Source organism: Myotis yumanensis, unplaced genomic scaffold, assembly GCF_028538775.1.
Source record: "Myotis yumanensis isolate MYYU_CA2020_CCGP unplaced genomic scaffold, mMyoYum1.0.hap1 SCAF_6, whole genome shotgun sequence".
Classification (NCBI taxonomy): Eukaryota; Metazoa; Chordata; class Mammalia; order Chiroptera; family Vespertilionidae; genus Myotis; species Myotis yumanensis.
Genome location: NW_027223757.1, coordinates 79,388,635 through 79,410,200, shown reverse-complemented (window position 1 = coordinate 79,410,200; position 21,566 = coordinate 79,388,635). Strand labels below are relative to the sequence as shown.

The 21,566-nt window shown below is 40.7% G+C and overlaps 1 protein-coding gene across 3 annotated transcripts; it reads right to left on the bottom strand.

The window, feature by feature from the left end:
• Positions 1-405: 405 nt before the first annotated feature.
• Positions 406-20,968, bottom strand: LOC139013194 (adhesion G protein-coupled receptor F4-like). Of its 3 annotated transcripts, XM_070419362.1 has the most exons (9): positions 20,888-20,968; positions 13,017-13,125; positions 11,845-11,899; positions 8,377-8,528; positions 6,780-7,031; positions 4,585-5,964; positions 2,206-2,247; positions 1,721-1,780; positions 406-730 (listed from the first exon to the last, which is right to left on the bottom strand). In XM_070419362.1, exons 2-9 carry the CDS (start codon positions 13,101-13,103, stop codon positions 683-685), a joined length of 2,076 nt encoding a protein of 691 aa, XP_070275463.1. In that variant the 5' UTR covers positions 13,104-13,125; positions 20,888-20,968; the 3' UTR covers positions 406-682. The 3 variants fall into 3 exon arrangements, with proteins under 3 accessions (XP_070275463.1, XP_070275464.1, XP_070275465.1); XM_070419363.1 differs by lacking the exon at positions 2,206-2,247; XM_070419364.1 differs by lacking the exons at positions 8,377-8,528; positions 20,888-20,968 and having other exon boundaries at positions 13,017-13,104.
• Between the last annotated feature and the right edge of the window lie 598 nt (positions 20,969-21,566).

Sequence of the window (21,566 nt, the reverse complement as noted above, 5' to 3'; positions counted from 1 at the left end):
ACCTGAGACCCATCAACATCCATGAAGAAAGGCCATAAACTCTCCAAGACGAAACCTTACCAAGACTGATCATTCCTGCCCACATTCCCCTATTACTGCTCAGGCTTTAGCCTGCCATTTTGTGACTTGTTCTTCCTTCATGGATGCCTAATATTTGTTTTCCCTTGGGCAGAAATGTCTCATAGGTTGGCTGTGAGTAGACAGCTAGTTTGCTGCAACTCCACCCACGCCCCCTTAGGAATGATTCTGGGCCTAACTTCATTATGGAGAGACAGGCTTGCTGCTTTGTGATTTTAATCAGTGAAGTCTTCCTTCTGGACAATCGGTCTATTGTAAGGGTCACCACTCACTGCCAAGATGGAATTAGGTGTGTGAGCGCTGTGGACAGCAAGGGTGTATCCTGTATCAGTGCAGGTGTGATGGCAGCATCTGCTCATTGAGGACAGAAACAAGTGTGCTTTGACTTGGTTCTGTAGGTTTTAAAGAAGATGTGCATATTTTTATTTATGTGCTGGTCGATCAAGACGTTTCTGTTCTCTGAAGGGTACGTCCATCTATTCCCTTCCCACCTCACTCCAGCATCACTGAGTAGGGAAGAGCGTGCTCACAAGAGGCACTGAGTGGTCTGTCACAACTTGCAGGTGAAGGTTCTCCTTGAGTTTTTAATACTCACATCTCATCTTCAATGATTCATTAATTTAGATCCATTGGTTGGGCTTAATGATGCATTCTAAATAGGAACAATAATAACAGTGATATCAATGAGTAATTGCATTGACACAAATACACATATATTTATATGTCTATGTGTGCATGCCTAGACATAAACATGTAAAAATGAAGACACGCAGAGAAGGGCCTACATGACACAGTATTAAGTTACCATTTTTCACTGAATATAACTTTGGAAGCTACATCATTATTTTTATGTTCCACCAAGAAAGAAAAAGAAATTGCCAATTAAACTATAACAGGCCACTAATTATAATACACATTCCAATTTCAGAAATGTTAAAAGGTGAAGAGAATGTCTATCATAGAATTGGTGAACTATGTTAAAAGTTATACTCAATACTAGCTAACCATTAATGCTGGTTCCTAATGTGTCCAGAAACTTGTTTATTTGTTTGTTTTTAAGGAAGCAGTTCTTGTTGAGAAACTGTTAGTTGAATGAATGACTTCTTTCTAATTAATATAGCAATGGTAGCAATTGTAGTTGGTATCTTAAAAGACAGGTAGCTTGGACAAAAGTCATCTTCAAGATCTATAAGAACACAGACACATCAATCCAAGGGAGTATGGTTTACTAAGAGTCCTGAGCAAGCAGAATGTTAATTTCCATGGTTTGCTGGGTGGCTTTGGGCAAGTCTCAAGTACTCTGAGCCTTGGTTTCCTTACCTATAAAATGAGTAAGCTGACTTATTTCTCATTTCCACCCACTAGCTTTTTATGAATCTATGATACTGGGTCCATGTTGTCCCAACTTAGTGGTCCAAATGTCAGGTTGAAATACATCCAATGTGGACAATTGTCTTGAGTATATTCTGCTTCACTTAAGCTTTAGCAGGATACTGCAATATTTGTTGAATGAAGAAATGAATGAATGAAGGTAGGCCTAATGATTTTCTTTGCTGAAAAATCATGAATACTAACCTATAATATTTGTCTCTGCAGGAGGACACTGACCCTCCAGTATTGAGACCAAAAGGGAGAGGCTTACCTCTGCTACTCTTGTTGGTCCCTTCAGTGAAGACATCTTCATCTTCAAAGCATCTCTTATCTGAAGAAGCAACGACAGTGAAGAAATGACAATATCCCCAATGCCTAGTTCATGTCCTGCAACTGGGAGACCAGCCACACTGGCAGAAGCAGCATCAGATGGCTTAGCACAGTGGTTGGCAAATAATAATGCTTAGACAATTGTTAAGGTGTGGTGTAATGAGATTTACTATTAAGATTTAAATTGTAGGTATGGTTTTAATTGTTTTCATCAACTGTACTCACATAGAGCCTCCTGTTGACTTGATGATGTGCTGGGAATGAGAGAATAGAGTTCTTTCCTTTCCCGCTCACTGCTGATGCCCTGAACCCCACCCCTTAACTCAACTCCCCTGAACCATGCTCTCTAATCAAACCTGCTTCTTCCTCCTGCTTCCCTCAGCCACATGAAAATCATTTACAATGAGTGAAACAAATTCAAATTACCTTGTGATCCATAATGGTTCCAAACAGCAAGATGAAGAACCCCTGTGGCAAAATTCAACAGAAGTATGAGGGAAAGATTTGCAGGCAACATATCAGCTGTTATGTTACTACCACTCTTTTAGATACCTTCTAGGACTGTTATCAGACATTCAAAACTTCACTTACCACTGATTCAGAGAAAAAATGCATTGATGTGTATTTTCTTGAGTGCACCTCAAAGAAAGAGGATCACTTTCATGTCTGTGCATGATGATGATTGACATTTATTAAATGGCTATAGATGTAGGATAGAGTTTTCAACCTTATTAAATCTGTTTACTTTTTTTCCAAATATTAAGTGAGCTATTCTTATTCATGATGACAGTGAGACATGACATGGGATCTTGCAACTCAGAGTCACAATAACAGAAGGTATCTTGAGGAGATGAAACTTGTATTCTAGACTATTTTCACACCAAATTCTCTGGGCTTGTGGAAGAAGTTTCTGGATAAAAGAAAAACTACAGAAACCGATAAGGGCAGAGTCTCCTCAAGTTTAAACATTTGGTCACCTATAAAGTCACAATCATTGGAAGCCAATCTTTTTAAATGTTGGGAGTTGATGGCCAACAAAAATCTGGATCTCGCCATAAGAGTGGAGGGGATCTGGGTTTTTCATGGTAAAGAAACACTGATCAGAAGAGTGAAATTGTAAAATGTGAGTCACAAGTGTGTGTCTTAGTATTTTTCTTTCTGTCAAGAAAGGAGACAAATAAATGACCTGAACCAAACCACAGAACATTCTGAGGTTTAATTAAGTTGCAAAGTAAAAATAGGATGAGGTCATTAGTCACCAGAGTAACTGGTGGAAATCCTCTCTCCTCCAGACTTGGGGAGATAAAATGTGAGTGTAAGAAATTTTGATTTCAAAAAACAAGCAAACAAACAACACAACACAACAACGAAACAACACTTAAGTCAAAGGCTTCTCTTTAAAGTAATGCAAGGGAACGAGTGAAATAAATAGTCTCTATAGTTACTAAAGACTTATGAGTAAGATATATAATTCATCTGAGTTGGCATGTCTTTAAAGCTTGCTTTATATTTTAAATACCAAATTTCTAAGTATAGTAGTGATGACATGTTAATAGGAACACTTTGCTGCTTTATTATGCAGTTATTATTTAAATACCAGTCAAAATTTTTTTCTTTTTGCTTAAAACAAGCAGATAATAAATACGTTAGGCCTTGAGGGTATACAGTCTCTGTTACCACTACCTCAGCTTTGCCATTGTAGCTCCAAAACAGCCATGGGCAAAATGTAAATGATTGAGTATGGCTGTGTTCCAATAATACTATTTACAACAGGAAACAGGCCATAGTTTGCCAACCCCTGATTAAAAACATAATTAAGAATATAAACTTGCCAGATTTTCTGTTACCCATAGGTATGGAAAGCAGCCTGGCTAATGACAGTTTCCCACATGTGTAAGCTTAGCAGCCAAGATGAAGTAAAGCAGCTCTTAGAGGGATCATCGTGCCAATCAAGTATGTTAAGGAATAAAAGACAGTAGAGATCATATTAGATCCATCTTTTTTATCTTACAGGTGGAACGTTGAGAGAAGTGACTTTCCTAGGATCAGGTCACACGTGGCAGGATTTCGTTCTGTGAATGGCAACCTACAATTACATCACAGGGGATAGAGGCATGGGAGCCCCTGACTGGTTAACACTCAAAGAGAATGGCACGATCATGGAAAATGATTCATTTCACTGAGTTCTCAAAATACTTGAGAAAGGATAAAAATTGTGCTTGTTTGGAGGCATGACACGTGAGTGTAGCCTCACACACATCCTTGACCTACTAGGCCTCCATAAGTGCAGGTCAACTTCTTCTGCCACGGAAACTTTAGGAGGGATCCAGGTAGATCAGTGAGGAGAGAAGGAAGTAAATTTTCACCCAACCAGCTTGATCAGTTCAATGCAACATGGTAATCAATAGGGTGAGAGATGCCACAACTAAATGTCTCACAGTGGTTCTCAACCTTCTGGCCCTTTAAATATAGCTCCTCATGTTGTGACCCAACCATAAAATTATTTTCGTTGCTACTTCATAACTGTCATGTTGCTACTGTTATGAATCATAATTTAAATATCTGATATGCAGGATGGTCTTAGGCGACCCCTGTGAAAGGGTCGTTCGACCGCCAAAGGGGTCGCGACGCACAGGTTGAGAACCGCTGCTCTAAGATATGGAGGGAAATGGAGGAAATATTTTGTGTTCTATATTTTTAAATCATAGCCTTTTTTTGGATAACAAATTATAAAATAATATTTTATAAGTGAACTATTAATTGATAACATTAATTAATAAAGTAAGTCTCCCTCTTGGAACTTACCTGGAAAGCGTTGAGCAGGGCAAAGATGATGTGGAATATCAAGGAATTGCCTTTGATGAGAGTGGCTACTCCAAAACCCCAGGTCAGTCCCAGCAGTGGGGTGAGGATGGCAACGTTTTTACTGATCCTCCTAATTATGGCCACATCCTGAGACTTGGAACTGCCGATAAAGGGCCTCTGAGTGTTGACCGCAACAACCAGAACCACAAGAAGATTCACAGCCACGATGACCAAGGCTGGGATGGCGAATGCTAAAAGGGCTTTGGTATTGTCCCAGTTAAGCCAACAGGCATCATGTCTCATGTAGCCTTTCTCTGGCATTGTGATAGCAACTGTGGTGCCAGCGATGATCAATGGGAACCCATAGCCAATGACAAAGCCAATGGCCATCATGCGGGACTTCATCATCCTATGAAAAACGACCAATATCCCATAGATGATGAGCAGGGCTTTGAAGAGCATCCAGAAAAACAGAGAGAGGTAGAAAAAGTGGCTAAAAAATGTCATTGCAATACACCAGTTGTGGTCCTGGGCCTTTTTGCTAAAGTTGGAGGATATGATGAACCACACATTAGCAGTCAGGAGCGACACGGCTATGTTCACGATGCACACGTGGCGCATGTATGATATCTCTGTCACAACAACCCGGGACCACACCGTAGCTTCAATGAGCAGGCAAAGAACCAAGCTAAGGATGGAGACACTGAGCCCAATGCAGGTGATGTAGTCCAGGATTTTGTCATCTATAGATATGGGGGACATTAGAATGGAAAAAGACATCACTGCATTGGTGTAGTTACACCGGCATTTCACTCTGTTCTTGACATCCAACGTTTTCTCACACGCCTTCTCATCCCATCTCCTTTTCCTGGAATGCCAGCCAACACACTGAGCCCTGGCACTCCGGGATTTATTGATCTTCTCAAACGTGAGGAAGATTTGCTGTAATCGGTCTGGTAAAATCACCGAAAGAACCAGACCGTTTACCGGCCTGGGAAGACTCGCATTTGGCAAGTGGTCTTCTTTCAGCACAGCCCCCAAGGTGGGAAACGCTATGGTGATGGCTTGGGAGGCATTTGCTGTCAGCTTCCACAGCTCGTGCTGGGGAATTTCTATCATTCCTAAGATCCCCTCTCCTGTATTGTTCGTGTTCCCGGAGAATCTGAAACTTTCCTCCGAGGTGTTGTGGCTGATGTGAAACCCTTTCGTCTGAATGAAGGGCTCATCCACAATGTTCTCAGATGCATTGCAGAGGTGGAGTTGCCGGGCGAAGGAATTCACCGACTGCAGCAAATCTGAGCTGGCGTTCCTGTCAGGAATGAAAGCCCAGTTTGAAATGGCTGCTGTGTCCAGGATGTGGTTGGCCACTTCGCTGTAGCTCTGCAATGGAGAAAAGTGGATATGATAAAAAAGGATTCACACAGTATTTTACAAAGTCGGTTTCTAAAATCTGAAATTTTGGAGGCAAATGATCTGATCTTATTTGGCATATTTCTCTTGTAATTTCCTGTTTATTGAATCTCATGCTGATAAGCCTGCAGGGAAGACAAGTAAACGAATGCTAAAAATAAAAATGTATCACAGATAAAGTTTATCTGCTTTTTTATGTGCCTAGGGCAGCATTTCCCAAATGGCAGTCTGTATAACCCGTTTCCCATATGATAGTAATGATTGTTTAATGCAGGAGATTGGGGATAGATTCTATAATAATTTAAGTTTGGGAAATACCATATTCCTATCTCTCTCACTCTTATTAAGGGTGCCAAAGTTCATTCACACATTAAAAGGTCTAAAGAAGGAAACCTGCTTAACTTGAATTCAGAGTCCCTACACCTGCTGCATCTCCCTGTTAGAAATGGAAGCCCCGTTAACATTTCTCAGAACAATTATGTTCTCCAGAATAAAACGTTGGAAATGCTGGAGTAGACACAATCTTGCTCACTGCCATCACTATGTAATATTTTTTCTGCAAATATTAATCCTATATCACAAACATATGTAAAAAATGTTCTAACGTTTTGACAACTTCCATAAACCCGAATGAATCCATGTGAGACACGGAAGTGAAATTGCTGTTATTGTTATATTTGCTGTGGTGGTTATAGTTTTTCCCCTGCAAAATATATTTTGAAACTGTTATGAAAGGGCAAGCTTTGCAGGGAGATACTGGTCGGTTTCTAACAAAGAATACCCACCTTCATTTTCTCTCGGGTCACATTATCAGACAAGTCTGTAGAGATGTTTTTTAGCAACTCCACAATAAAAGCGATATTTCCAGATGTGGCTTCTGCGGATTTCACCACTTCGATGATGCAGGCGTAGTCCCGCGGGCAGTTCCTGCGGATTCCCTGCTCCACGCTCTCCATGGGCTCCGGAGAGCGAAAGTCAAGAATGCGCAGAGGAAAGGAGGGTGCTGCCACCGAAAGGCGTGATGCACTGTTTACGTCCTGTGTTGTTTTTTTAAAAAAAATGATGTTTTAGTAAAAATGAATAAACACCTAACACGCATCAGACTAAATGAGATAAAGGCACAAAGGGTCAACATGAAGAAAATAGATGAGATGCTGAGAGTTACAGAGAGGTTAAGGTGGGGTCTCACACGGGCAGGGGATTGTATCAAAGTCCCCGTACAGATCTCTTTTCCTATTGGAATTTGCTTTTGAGGACCAAGACTTTAACTCAGGACTGAAACAGTTTTCTCCAGAGATGTGGAGAAATTCTAGAAAACATTGGTCCAGTAATTATTATGTTTTTAAGAGGTGGCACATTAAGAGGAATTTTGAGGATAGTGTTGGAGATTGGCCAGTCAAACACGGAACACAGTGGAATTGCAGTTTCAAAAAGCTGAGTTCACTCATTAGAATAAATTATTTGCTTATTTTCTCATATGTTTCTCCAGAGTCTCCCTGAATGTGACTTTGGATAAGCCAAAGCAATAATATACTTCATTTAATTCCCTTTGGAATGCCACTAGGGTTGCAGGACCTCTACCTATGCTAAGTGACAGAGGCTCCATGGCCCTTACAGAGTCACTGTTGAAGTTTTACGAAAAGCAGAGATCCATGTGCTTCTATGGGATTAGAGAGAAGGTAGGTGTACATGGTGCTTAAGTGAAAGAATGTAAAACAGGATATTTTCATTCTAACTCAGATTTTTTTGTTTTCACTGCATTGTTATTCCCTTTGGGTCACTCATTTCTCCTTTCTTTTGGTCAAGTGATTGAAAGTATTAGAAAAAATTGAAAATGAATTTGTTTCTAGACACATTTAGTTGATTAATTAGGTAGCCCAGAGACAAGCAAATCCACCTTTAGAGCTAAAACTTTACCCGGACTAGCATGGCTCAGTGGTTGAGTATCGACCTATAAACTAGGAGGTCAGGTTTTGATTCCAGGTCAGGTCACAACCTGAGGGGGAGGGTCATGCAGGAGGCAGCCAATCAATGATTCTCTTTCCTCATTGATGTTTCTATCTCTCTCCCCCTTTCCTTTCCTCTCTGAAATCAATAAAAAATATTTAAAAAATAGAGCTAAAACTTTATCCTCCAAGCATTTACTATTACATAAATGAGTTTCAGATCTGTTTTTAAGAAAGGATTCTGAAAGGGAGAGACAGTGGGGAGTGAGGAGAGAACCTGAGTTTGGGTAAGGAAGAAGAAGAGACAAATTTAACCTGTTCTATAGATTTTCCTAAGTCCAAACCTGAGAATTATGCTCAATAAAACATGTTAAAAATGCTTCTACCACCTCCTGAGGGATTGGCTCCTGTTGCCAATAGTATGCAAATGCATCACCTGGAAGAGCTTTCTCACAGAAAGGCTTGTACATGTTTCAGTTGATTTTTGCCACATGTTTTGATTACATGTAAATCCTATTTCTCCACGAAAGGGGTGAGCACAGGGCTGGCTGCAGTTGGATGAAGGGATGCAAGGACCATGACATTTCTCTGCAAAGGAAAAGAGAGAGAGAGGGGTCTGATTAGCAGTCCCACACTTCGATGGGGGCATCAAACTCATACTGGGGCTTTTAAGTTCCTTCCAAAGGAGGTGATATTGACCTGGGTCCTCAGCAACAAGACAGACCTTCCAGGCAGTCTGTGAAGCTGATGTCTAGGCAGTGGGTGGAGGGGAGGAATCACGGGTCTTTCAGAAAAGCTAGCTCAGAGCATCTGAGGGGAGAGTGGCCAGAGATGAGGAGGGGGAGGGAAGCCGTGGTTAAGTCCTGAAGGACCTTGAATGCTGTGCTAACATGGGCATTACCAGAAAACAAGATTAAATTTGTCTTTGAAAAAAAAAAAATTAACAGTAGCATAGAGCAGGAATCTGCACACTTTTATGTAAAGGGTCCTATAAATGTCAAATAAAACACAGGATGCTCACATAAATGTTAATTTTATTTTCAGACACAGTCGATTCTCATTATTTGCAGTAGTTATTTTCTATGAAGTCACTGCCATAAACACTGAATCAGCAAATACTGAGCCATTGCTCCTAGAGGAATACAAGGTGTCTAGGAGCTGCTGCTCACAAAATGTCCAACAGATCAGTATCAATCTATGTTTGTTTTATGTGTGTTTTAATTTAATGTCACCTTATATAATCAATAGTTGATTTATTGACATTGAACTCATGGACAATAGTGCTATAACTCATGATTGCATATAAACAAAGCTTATCGAACACAGGTGTTTTCTCCAGAAGGTACATCACAGCTCGGTTAGGAACACTAGACAGCACTCCGCCCTATACTTGGGGGCCATATTAAACAGCAAGATCGCCAACAAAAAAGAAAAATAGCTGGCACTACATAGGCCACCCAAAGAACACTGTGTGTGGTAAGAGAGCTGGAACAAGAGGGCAGAGCACCACTTGTGCAACCTCAGCTGGGAACATGCCCCCAGCCGACTCATTTTTTTTTGCTGTTCTGTGAATGATGGAGAAAGGACTGTGAGTGTTGATTTTGAGATTGCAAATACCTTTCAAAAGAGTAGGGGAATTTGCAAATACACAATCCACAAATAATGAGGACTGACTGAAGATGTTCAGATAAACAATGAATAATGTTTTAGGGTATATATGGTCCATGCATTCTTATTCATTGTTTTCCTGAAATGTAAATTTAACCAGAAATCCTATGTTTTTATTTGCTAAATATGATTATACTCACCACAGAGTAAACAGTTTCAACACTGTGGGCTATACAGTCTCTGTGACAACTACTCAACTCTGCCTTTGTAGCATGAAAGCAGTCAAAGGTAATATATAAATAAATGGGCATGGCTGGGTTCCAATAAAACTTTATTTACAAAACCTGGTGGCAGGCTTATTTTGGCCCATGGATAGAGTGAATTGACTTGAGGCAGAGAGCCCAGAAATGAAGTTGTTGAAGTATTCCTAGGAGAGTGGCAGGGAAATGGAAAGAAGTAAATGAGGCTGAGAGCTATTAAGGTGTTGACATCAATATGACGTGGTGATTTGGCTGTGAGATAAGAATACACCCACATTTATGTCTTGGATAGCTCTATGGATGACTCCATTCACAGAGAAAGGAAACAAGTGGGTTTACCCAGTGTATCAATTTGGCAGTTATTTAAACTAAGTGCCTCTCAGTTTATATAATTTGGAGATGATACCATGGTGTTGTTACAAACATTAAATGAGAGACAGCATCTTGTGCAGCACTTCGACTATAAATGCTCAATAAAGTATCTCCAATTTTCTCCTCTTTCCTTTTACAATTCCATATCTAAGTAGAGATTTATCTGCCACCAAAAATATACTTGGTCATGAATGTGCAGAATCCAGTTTATTCCTGTTATTTGGGTGAGAACCATATGATTTTTCACTATTTTGTGACTAATAATTACTTACATAGTTTGTCTTTCACTTCTCAAGAGTGACCAGTCTAACCAATACAATATCTACCTGACATCGCTTCAACATACCTCTCAGCACCAAAGCATTACATACATTGAAGCAATACAAAAATATCTTTGGATGAAGACATGAATGAATAATGTCCTTTTCCCTCTTCTGCCTCTTGTTAGCTTGTTAGTTCAAACGAAGTTTCCTTGTGGGTTTTTAAATGAACACTTATCTACTATTTTAGAATCTGAATATTTGCCAACTTTCTTCATTGACTATGCCATGGATAATGGTATAATTGTAAGAAAATCTATCACTATTGGTAAACATTGAGAACTTATTAGATGTTTTTTCTATATTTTTTTCTGTTTGTATAGATGAGATCATTTGTTTACTTATTTGTCCATCATGTTTATAAGCATCTATTATTTATGTAGTCACTTTGGAAAATCTAGAAAAGTAAACATCAACCACATTTCCTAGGCTCTAGGGTACTACTACTGGGTCACATTAATGGTGAAGGCCATATTTTCCAGGCTCTTGTCTCTATTGTTCAGGCAGCACTCCCAGCACCACCACCACCCCGTGATCATTCTCACTCAATTTGCATCTAGTTTTCAGGGGATGGTGAACATGTCCTTATAAACTAGGCTGTAAGCTACAGTTACATTGAAGCATGTTCCATATTCTTCCACCCCAGCTTTGCACCCTTTCCTCCCTCACCACTGTTGTCCATTCCTGAGACGTTTCTTGAAAATTTCATCAAGTATGTGTGGCTAGTGCTCACTGCTTCCAGGACTCCAATGACACTTTTACCATTTGCAACAGCATTATGTTAAGCGAAATAAGCCAGTTGGAGAAAGATAAGTATCACATGATCTCACTCATATGTGAGATATAATGATCAACATAATTTGATGAACAAGAATAGATCCAGAGACACATGGTGTGGGGGGGGGGGAGGTTAGAGAGCAACCAAAGGACTTGTATGCATGCATATTAGCATAACCAATGGACACAGACACTGCGGGGGGCGGGGGTGACTTGCCTGGGGTGGGAATGGCTGGGGAGGGGTCAATTGGGGAAAAAGAAGACATATGTAAAATTTTAGACAATAAAAAAAATATAAAAAAGAACAGGGGGGAAGAGGACAGAGGAAAGAACCCATGAATTCAAAAGTAGATATTACCTAATCTGAACAATATAGAGAAAATAGACTTTAAAAAAAGAAGAATGAACAAAACCTCTGGGAATTGTGGGACTATAACAAAAGATCTGATAGTCATCATTCGTGTCATTGGAGTCCTGGAGATTTTTATATTTTATTGGAAGACTTGTGGTCTGGGGACATGCTTGTCATGTCTTCAAATGGAAGAAGACTCTCCTGTAGCCACATACCTTGTATCCTTCCAGTCTTGGGTTTCTCTTCAGGATGTTGACGTTTATCTCCATCCTGTAAAACACAAATTCCCAAAGGTCCTCTTTACTGTGGAATTCTCCTCTCTCATCTCAACTTAGAGGCTCCATGTAGATGTGAAGAGAAAATGTGTTCAGGACTAGGAAGAAAAATGGAGCGGGTTCATGTGCTGATACCGCAAGAACTTGCTGAAGGAAACATGGATGTGAGCATGGACAGAGAACACACTGCCCTCCAAGAAGGACTAGAACCTTGTCGCTGGTCACCTGGGCTCTGAAGGTCAGGTTAGTGGATTGCATCCATCTTTTGGAAAGTCTAAGTATTCAGAGAGACCACGCAGAGGACAAACAATTTCAGCACTAAGCTGTTCCCTGCCTATCTTAACTGTAACTGTGAAATGCAGCTTATGTACTCCAGCATATATTGAGAAAAACAGAAATGAACGGATACTAGAAGTAAGCATTTGGTTGTAATAATGGAATCACAAATTCTTTTATAGCTATAAAGAACTATCAAGTTTACCTAAAAGAAAAAAACATACCCTTCATGTTATAGATAAGTAAATTAAAACTCAGAAAAGTGAAGCAACTTGTGTAACTAACAAGAATCAAGCAAAGTTAAGGTCTGAATCTAAGTCTGTCAACTGCCTAACTGCCAGGATAGTGAGTCATGTCCTACCTAATGATGCTTTGGTCAATGACAGACCATGTGTACGACTGTGATACATCATGTAGCCTAGGAGTGTAATACATTATTCCATGTAGGTGTGTAATTGCACTGTATGGTGTTCATACAATGACCTAAATCACGTAATGATGCATTTCTCAGAACATATCCCCATCATTAAGAAGCTCATGACTGTACTTCCTCCTTTCAATCGCTGCCTCTCTATAGTTTCTGTGGTTTCAAAGTGATTTTTCTACTATGTTGTTGTACCCTGTTGCACCTTGCAACTATACTGTTGCAAGTCCCAGACACCTCTCAAATTTTCTTTCTTCCTATATCTAGAAAACTACTATCAGCAAAAGTAAAATGGCAGTCATTTGAAAATATCTTTAACATGACATGTTATTTATCATAAAACTAGCCATCTAGACAAATTGCCAGTTTTCTCATGGGGATTTTGGATCTATAGCGAGAACATTCTACTTACTTTTATGTGGATCTTGGCTCTATACTGAGAACATTCTGTGGTCAGAAATAACATTAAACAGCAAATCACGGTTGACTGAGACTTCATTTTCACACATTGAGATCTTCACCTGCAATAGAGAAAGAAGGTGTAGCTGGCTGTAGGTGATAATGCCACACAACTAGCATAATACTTCACAGAAAAACTAACCACTGAGTGACTCTATTGGGTACTTTGAGATATTTATACCAAACAACCTACCTCAGGAAAAAACAGACTGTCTATTAACTATTGACTTGTCTACAAACAGTAGCAAGAATGATGGAAGTACCAGGAAAAATATATGTTCACCAAAGCAGCATTTCTTATTTAATCCACAACTTTCTTTAACAATAAAATGTTCAAGAACTTTTATTTGCTAATCACTGTTCTGTGCACGTTCACTGCAATAAACTCATGTAATCCTGTGGTACAAGATATTATTACTGGTTTCATGTTAGCAATGGAGAAACTACGGCACAGTGACTTGAACAACTATGAGCCAAAGTCACTCAGATGAAAGATGGTGGAGCCAAGAGTTCAAGCAGGTGGTTTGGGTGGAGAAGAATTGCTAATCTCTTTATTCTTAAAGGGTGTCCAGTGGGGAACAAAGAAAAGTCAAACCAATGGTGGGAAGAGAGATTATATATTATACCTAGTGAACAAGGTTTGGCAGACACCTAGCCTTCAGGAAAGAAAAGTCCATTTATGGTCAAACGGACATGAACTTACTTTGATCTCTCTAGGCTCCACAGGCAATCTGTGGCCAGGCAGCAGATGAAATCACTGATCTACAGTCAAACTTTTCCTGGGTGGAGTCAAAACTGAGATGGGTTTTCATGACTCTAGTGAGCCTTCAAGTGAGATGACGACACACGGTCACTTATAGGGAAGTTTCCAAATTGTCTTTGAGTTTAAAATCATCTTTGAGTTTCTAACCATTGAACAGGGGAAAGTATTTTGATTTATACCAATGTCTTGTAGAGCCAGTCTGGGCAGAGGAAGGTGAACATGGCAGAATGACTGGCAAAGTGTGGTCATAGATTTATATGGGTGTTGGGATATGTGTGCAGAATTCTTGATCTTATAGTATAGGTGGAAAAAAGTTCTCATTTATATAGTGCTCATTGGTGGATGAGCACACTAAGCAATTTGCAATGCAAATATTATTTAGATGAATTTTTAACTGATGATCTCAAAAAGAAGTACCTGAAGAACCAGTATAGGCTGGCTTAAATGTATCCATGTGTTTCACCCGTATACATGTAGGTTGCACAAATTGTTAATATGACACAATAAGAAACAGATCTTATATTGTGACTCGGCGTATACAGACAAATATATGTATATGTATATATGGATATCCATATATAACTGAAAAAATAGATTTATTTTATTATCCAGTTGAAAATTGTTCACTTTTCCCATTAAAGCGGTCATTTTGATCCTTTCTCTTTGCTATTCTTTACAATGATGTTGAAATTTCCTTGCCTGGGTACATGTATCAGGGAGAAAAGATACCTACATTCAGGACCACATACTAGGACTGATGCTGAAGATAAATGCAATTCTCTTCTATCTGGAGACAATGGTTTGAAATGCAGTTAAATGGAGGAAGGGGAGCCAACAGCAGGCATTTATAAGCAATAGTACCTTCTATCTAAGGCTGCAGAGGAGGGCCACTTTTACTCTAAGTTTTCAGTATAAGAACTTTGCATAAGCTAATCTTGCTAGAAAGAAGTCAGGCATTTGGTTTAAGATGTGATGGGATGTTGTGTGAATTAGGGAGTCCAAAAATGTTTCCTCAAGCAGTGCTAGGGCCTCCAGATATGCAAATCCTGAAAGGATTCAAGTAAAGGGGCCAATGGTCATGGTATTTTATGTAGATCATTATACTCTTTGCGGAACATTAGGAAATAATAATACATTTTATATATTCACATAAACTATAAATGTATTCGGGAAGCCACCGCTTTCTCAATACTATCATAAGAGTGCACCAAGGAATGCAGAAGGCCGATGGACCTTGGACTTAGCAGGGCGGTGTTGAGATAGCGGTGGCCGGAAGCAATTCCTGACCTAATAGCCTCAAAGTAAATGTTTACTGGACCTTACTGATCTTTATTGACCTTAGAGACGGTCTGTCTGCTACCTGTTTGTCGTGCTTTACTGAGGGCGAGATGTGTATCTAAAACTGAATAAAAAGCAGATAAGGCCAGGTTCCAGTGTGCCTCTCCAAGAGAGAGGTCTCCACCTGCCCCCCCCCCCCATGCCTTCTAATTCATATTTCTTGTATAGTATTTTCATTTGTGCATCGACCCCTTCTTCAGATCCTGAACCCCCACTGCAAAAGGTTGTGGCAACGTATACTAGCAGAAATATACCAGGTATATGCAAAATAAATCATAAGCATGACCATAAGAAACACAAACTTTGAACTGAGCACATTTGGCTATTTGGGGGTTTCAGTTAATGAACTTGCTACTTGCTCATTCATGTTATTATAGTCTACTATAGGTAACCCACATACCATTTGGTATGATAATTACATGGTAAATTTCCTTCAGTTATTATAAATGTGTGTGGGAGGGGTGGAAAATGTTCATGATGTTACCCAAGAGGCGTTATAACATTCTTATTTTTCCCCAGTTTAATTGGCAAGCATGGGCCGGATGGGTAGATGTTTTCAAGTTAGGCCCCATTGCGTTATTTCTTTTCCTACCAGATAGAGTAGATTGGGAGCCCTCCCATCAGAATCAAATAATGACTGAGGCCAAAAGCCAGAGTGTTCTACAGAGCAGACAGCAAGCAGAGCGTAGGACTCTGAGGATGGAAACATTTTAAAAATTAAAAAGAAGCCAGCATAATCCAAAATCAGAGGTTGATATTTTATAGGACCGAATGGAGGAAGCACACGTTCTTAGATTTATCACTGATAAAGAATTAGCAGTCCAAGTGAACTTTGAGTTTTGCCTAAGTCCCAACTGAAAACTATCTGCAGATACAAATAAGGTACCTCTCCAATACCTAGGACAGTGCCTGCATGTAGTACATTATCTCTTGAAATAATGAGGGAAAGAAAAGAACAAAGACACAGAATCTAAATATATTCAATTAACTGTGACAAGAGGAGTGTGGATTGGCCAGAAGAAAATCAGCAAAACATGGGCAATGCCATCAGAAGAAGCGTTCAGATGTGAATCTCACGGAGGCCAGCTCTCCTGCTTGTTTGTTTGTTCCTGCTGAAGAGTGGCTGGAGTCACGTGATGTCCTTTCCTACATGGAGTATCCAGAGTTGCTGCATGCACTTTATGCTCAGATGACCTTTATGTCATCTATTAACCTCTGGTTCTACAGTGTGTTCAATTTAGCAAAAACTCTGCGTCTCTGTGAAATCCCTATTTCCACAAATCCCGTGGGCTTAATATTGTTTGGTGAACTATCACCGGCTATTTAAATCAAGGTCCTAAGGTCTCACATTTTTATGGACCCCCATATGTACATTCATAAAATAAACTTTGGATATTAACAATCAATCAATTAATCAATTAATCCAGAACCTCGTACCCAATGGGGGAAAATAAAAACAGTAAATAGTAATCCTGACAGGATAGTGATATAATATGCATGTTTATGCCAGGGACCCACCAGTTGTTTGCCAACAGTTTGTAACACCCACCAAACTTAAATTTTAAAAAATGGAAGAAAAACTTAACGAGGACATTGGTACCCACTGACTTAAATATTCTATGAATTCAGTAAGTTTACCCGCTTTACTCTTAGTAGGAAAAAGATACAGAGTTTGTGTCTATTGCATTTGGCCAACAGATTGTGTCCTGAAGTGGGTTTCTCTGGAGCACTGGTCTCACAAAAGCCTGAGGGGTTCCAAGGTTAGGTCACTTTGGGAAACAGCATGTACCAGCATCACCACTGCCGCCCCTTCACCCACACCTATGCATAGCAAAGACTCTGAGAGCAATTCCAGTAAGGAGACTGACCCAGGTTTTGCCAAATTTACTTGACCATCAAAAGTACTTTGGGGAATTGAAGGCTGCTATTTGAGGACACAATGTTACCTTGGAGTATAACACATTAACCTATCCAGGCTCAGACTCCACTTGCATTTACGGGGCACCTACCACATGCCAGTTCCCTGTGAGCTCCTAAGCTACTCACACTGGACCCACAGTCGCCCACTAGTGAGTAAGAGTCTGGGCTTCAGTCAATCCTGAAAGAAGGAGGCTGTGGACAGACAGACAGATCATCTTTAATGTGTGAAACGACTCAGAATTATTCTGAAACGTGATGCTCAGAGTGGAGAGGTGAGGGAAGGCAGGCACGAAGTGGCTTGGCAATCAGAAGTTTAGAATGATCACCAGGGAAGGGAAGACAGACTCAGAAAAGAGAATGAAAATGAGGGAGAGAAAACAAGATGCCAAAGAACTCCTGCCTGAGACTCCCTGTGGTAGTTTCCTATATAATGAGGTATCTGACCTTCACAAAGAAGTTCCCTCCGGCTTCTAGGCTAGTCACCCGACAAAGGCAACTGCACATCCTGTTCCCAAAGTGTCTGAAAGATGACATTTCAGCCATAAAAGCAACAAGCCACCTGGGCTGACAGCTTCTCGGGACCTATGAAAAGAATGTCCCGAATTCCTCCTCCCTGCTTCCACCACCCGCCTCTCTCTGCGTCTCCTTATCCAGGCATGATTACCCACAACCACCGACTTCTGTCTCTTACTTGATAATAAACAGCATTCTAAGCTACTGAATGGAAGCCAGGCTGCCTGATCTAACAGAGAGAAAATAGCGTTTGCTGGCCTCAGAGACTTAAAGGAAAATATAACTACATACAATAGTCCCAGAAGACATGTGTCTCAGGATCTTCCTCCCAGGGAATTCCCAGCAACGGGCGCCTCCCACACCACTGCTGTGACCCTAAGCCGTAATGACAAGAGGTCCACAGAGCGCAAGACTTTACTACTTTAGCCCCAGAGCCTAAGAGGAATTGGGCTGCATCTAGTGGAATAGGCAAAAAATAAAACCCAAAAAATAAATCATGATACCATTTGTCAAGACGTGAATACAGTGGGCAGTTTTTCTGTCCCCAGCACCTGAAGAGCATAAGGTACATGAGAGACACATTTGTGGACAAGCGAAAGAATGAATGAATGTCTCTCACAGGGAGTGATGGCAGCTTCTAAAGTGTTGGTTTTATTTTTATTTTTTAAAATATATTTTTTGTTGATTTCAGAGAGGAAGAAAGAGGGAAAGGGAGATAGAAACATCAATGATGAGAGAGAATCATCAATTGGCTGCCTCCTGCACGCCCCCTACTGGGAATTGAGCCCACAACTTGGGCATGTGCCCTTGACTAGAATCAAACCCAGGACCCTTCAGTCCACAGTCCAGCGCTCTGCCCGCTGAGCCAAACCAGCTAAGGCTAAAGTGTTTGTTTTAAAATCACAGGGCAACTGTTCTATCTCAGAGGGGCAGGCAAACATATTTGCAACTCTAAATAATTTTGGAATGTGGTAATTTAAGTTGAAATGCTCCCAGCCTACTATGGATCTCCTTTTGTCTAGACCTTATATTAAAAAGGATTGTGAGGTCCCACATAGGGACAGCAAGCAACAATGTCAGGCCTGATGAGTGATGTCTGCCACAGCATGCAGTGCAAGCAGCTCTTATTGGCCCCATCATCCTTGTACTTAGAGCTGAGTTTCTGAATGGGTTGGAATTCAAAAATACACTTAGTCCGCGTGGGTCCTGGAGCTTCTTTGGAAGGAATTGTAGGAGATGACTCACGCAGCCGGAGGCACCCCGCCTGTCTGAACACGCTGAGTGAGAGCTGGCATCAGGACTCTCAAAAAATAAAAATGTAAAAAGGCACAGCCTGGGAACTATAACTGCAGTCAGGGAGGAAGCAGGACCACCCAAGGTCTGATCTCTCAAAACTCTTCATGCAAAACAACACCCGGAGGGGAGCTAGATGGGAATTCCTGTAAACAAAGTGGACACTTTCCCAAAGTGCTTCTCCCCATGGAACTTCACCCCAAGGTGACAGGGAGGGCATATTCCCCATTGTTTGCTAACCTTCCGGGCAGCAGCTCGCCTCATACTTCTTGGCCAGTCCCATGGATGGGAAGGACCAGCTCTGAAAGGGTTAACTGGAGAAAGAGTTAGGTGACCCACATCTCGGGGGGGGGGGGGGGGGATGTATGTGCCTTGTTCCCTGCAGCCTAATTTCATAACTGTATTTCCCATCCATGACAATAGTGTAATTAGAACTCTGATTCTATAGCCAGATGGCCAAGCAAGTTGTTGGCACATTTGTTGGCCTCAATAACAGAATGCAGGCAGTCACTGCTCCCTGGCCATGGAGGAGCTGGTTCATAAAGAGTCTTGGCGGAAAGGAAGATGTAAATGATCTATTACAGTGGTTCTCAACCTTCCTAATGCCGCAACCCTTTAATACAGTTCCTCATGTTGTGGTGACCCCCAACCATAAAATTATTTTCGTTGCTACCTCATAACTGTAATTTTGCTACTGTTATGAATCGTCATGTAAATATCTGATATGCAGGATGTATTTTCATTGTTACAAGTTGAACATAATTAAAGCATAGTGATTAATCACAAAAACACTATGTAATTATATATGTGTTTTCTGATGGTCTTAGGTGACCCCTGTGAAAGGGTTGTTCGACCTCCAAAGGGGTCGTGACCCACAGGTTGAGAACAATTGATCTATTAGAACCAGAAACTTCGCATCCTGGGCGATTTTAGATGGCTTCCAGCCAATCCCTTTATAGCTCAGTATCGTTCCTGAGAATTGCACTGCAGATTTAAATTCTGACAAGTTTGAAGAATCACATGATTTCAGAGTTCGAAGGCATTCAGCGTTTCAGCAACTATGTTGCTGCTGAGATGATTTTAAAGAAATTGATATACTGAGCAATTGCTCTGCTCATGAACAAAGCTCACTGGAGTGCTGACACTAAAAAAATCGCACCCTGTGATGCAACGTATTTGCATTCCCACAATTGACCTCAGAGTATAAGAGACATAAATCATCAAGTGCCACTCTAGTGGCCACTCAAAATGGGGAGGATGCCTTTTAGCAACTTTTAACTGTAGGAAATGTTTCCTTGTAAGTTGATATAAAGACAGCTTCGTCCGCCCCACTAAAAGAACAAGCTACTGGAGAATACTTTATTTTAAAAAATCTAGGATATAAGTAATACTTTCAACAATAAAGATTTATTAAAAAATAAAAATTTAAAAATTAAAAATCTAGCTTTACATTCAGCCTAAAGGAAGGGAATTGCAAGCTAGTTTGCGCATCCAATTCGTCAAGCAAGGGGACAATCGGAGAACAGACAGTTTAATTGCCTGACAAGGTGTTTTGCACTTTCACTTCTAGGACTGAGCAATTAGAGCCTAACAAATAACTTTTTATTTTTTAAATTTATTTAATTTTTGTATTCATTGATTTGAGAGAGAGAGAGAGAGAGAGAGAGAGATCTTCTTATTGTTCCATTGATTTATGCTTTTGTTGGCTGATTCTTGTATGTGCCCTGACTGGGGATCCAATCGGGATGATGCCCTAACACCAACTGAGCTGCCCGGACTGAGCTACAAATGGCTTTTTAAAGGAAAACAAATGTAAATGAGACAGGAAATATTCTAACCTTGAGCTAGTCAATTTCTATATATGTTAGGAAAGATCCCTACATAATCAAGCATTTCAGAAAATACCATCCCGAATCACACCTCCTCCCCATTCTGGAATACCAGCAAAGACAATCCCGTCTCCAGGGGAAAGGTGCTGGCATGGCAGGTGTACTCACGGCATCCAGGAGATCCAGCGGCCCAGCAGGAAGGTCGGTGCTGAGCTTCCCACCTCCGCGCCCCACCATCACGTGCACCTGCCTCGGCCCCTCCCCCGGTCCCCCTTCAGGGGCTGCGGTCCTTCTTCTCCATGTTTTGAAGGGGAAATCCAGGAGACCCCATGCAAACCTGCTGTCTGCTGCGAGAGGCCAACATGAGAACTGTAGAACTGGCCGTGGTTTCAAGTCTTGTGTAAGTCTGTGATTCACTCCACCTGGGTCCGTCAAGCACGCCTAAGAGAAATTACAGGTTTCTCTTGTCTGAAGCAGAGCCATTAGAATGAGTCACTTGTTTGTCCTTTAATTTCTCACCTTTATCTCAGATGATCAGACTCTGTTTGCATCCACCGCACGGGTGTAATTGGAACTCGGGGGATACAATGCAAGGTTCTGCCACTGTTGTTGATAATGTTTAAAGGCTATCATGTTTTTGCCTGTATTGATGTTAAATTGGGGAAAAAAGCCTAGGCAATTGATCAGTAATAATCCCTACCTTAGCATCAGATAGATTTTTGGTGTTTTTTTGTTTGTTTGTTTGTTTGTTTTTAGTGACTGGGCCAAGTAGTTCTTACTGAGCCTCTCCCTGGGGCCATGGCCATGGGGACTGCAGACCAGAAAGAAAAGTCAGGAACCATCACAT

Bases quoted from the DNA above. Each gene is read 5' to 3' on its own strand.
- LOC139013194 (XM_070419362.1), bottom strand. From the start codon at position 13,103: ATGAAGTCTCAGTCAACCGTGATTTGCTGTTTAATGTTATTTCTGACC. The intron at 7,032-8,376 runs GTGATGCATTTG...AAAACAACACAG, and splicing joins CTGTGAGAAAGCTCTTCCAG to GACGTAAACAGTGCATCACG. The intron at 2,248-4,584 runs GTAAGTTCCAAG...ATTTTGCCACAG, and splicing joins CCCTGCTCAACGCTTTCCAG to GGGTTCTTCATCTTGCTGTT.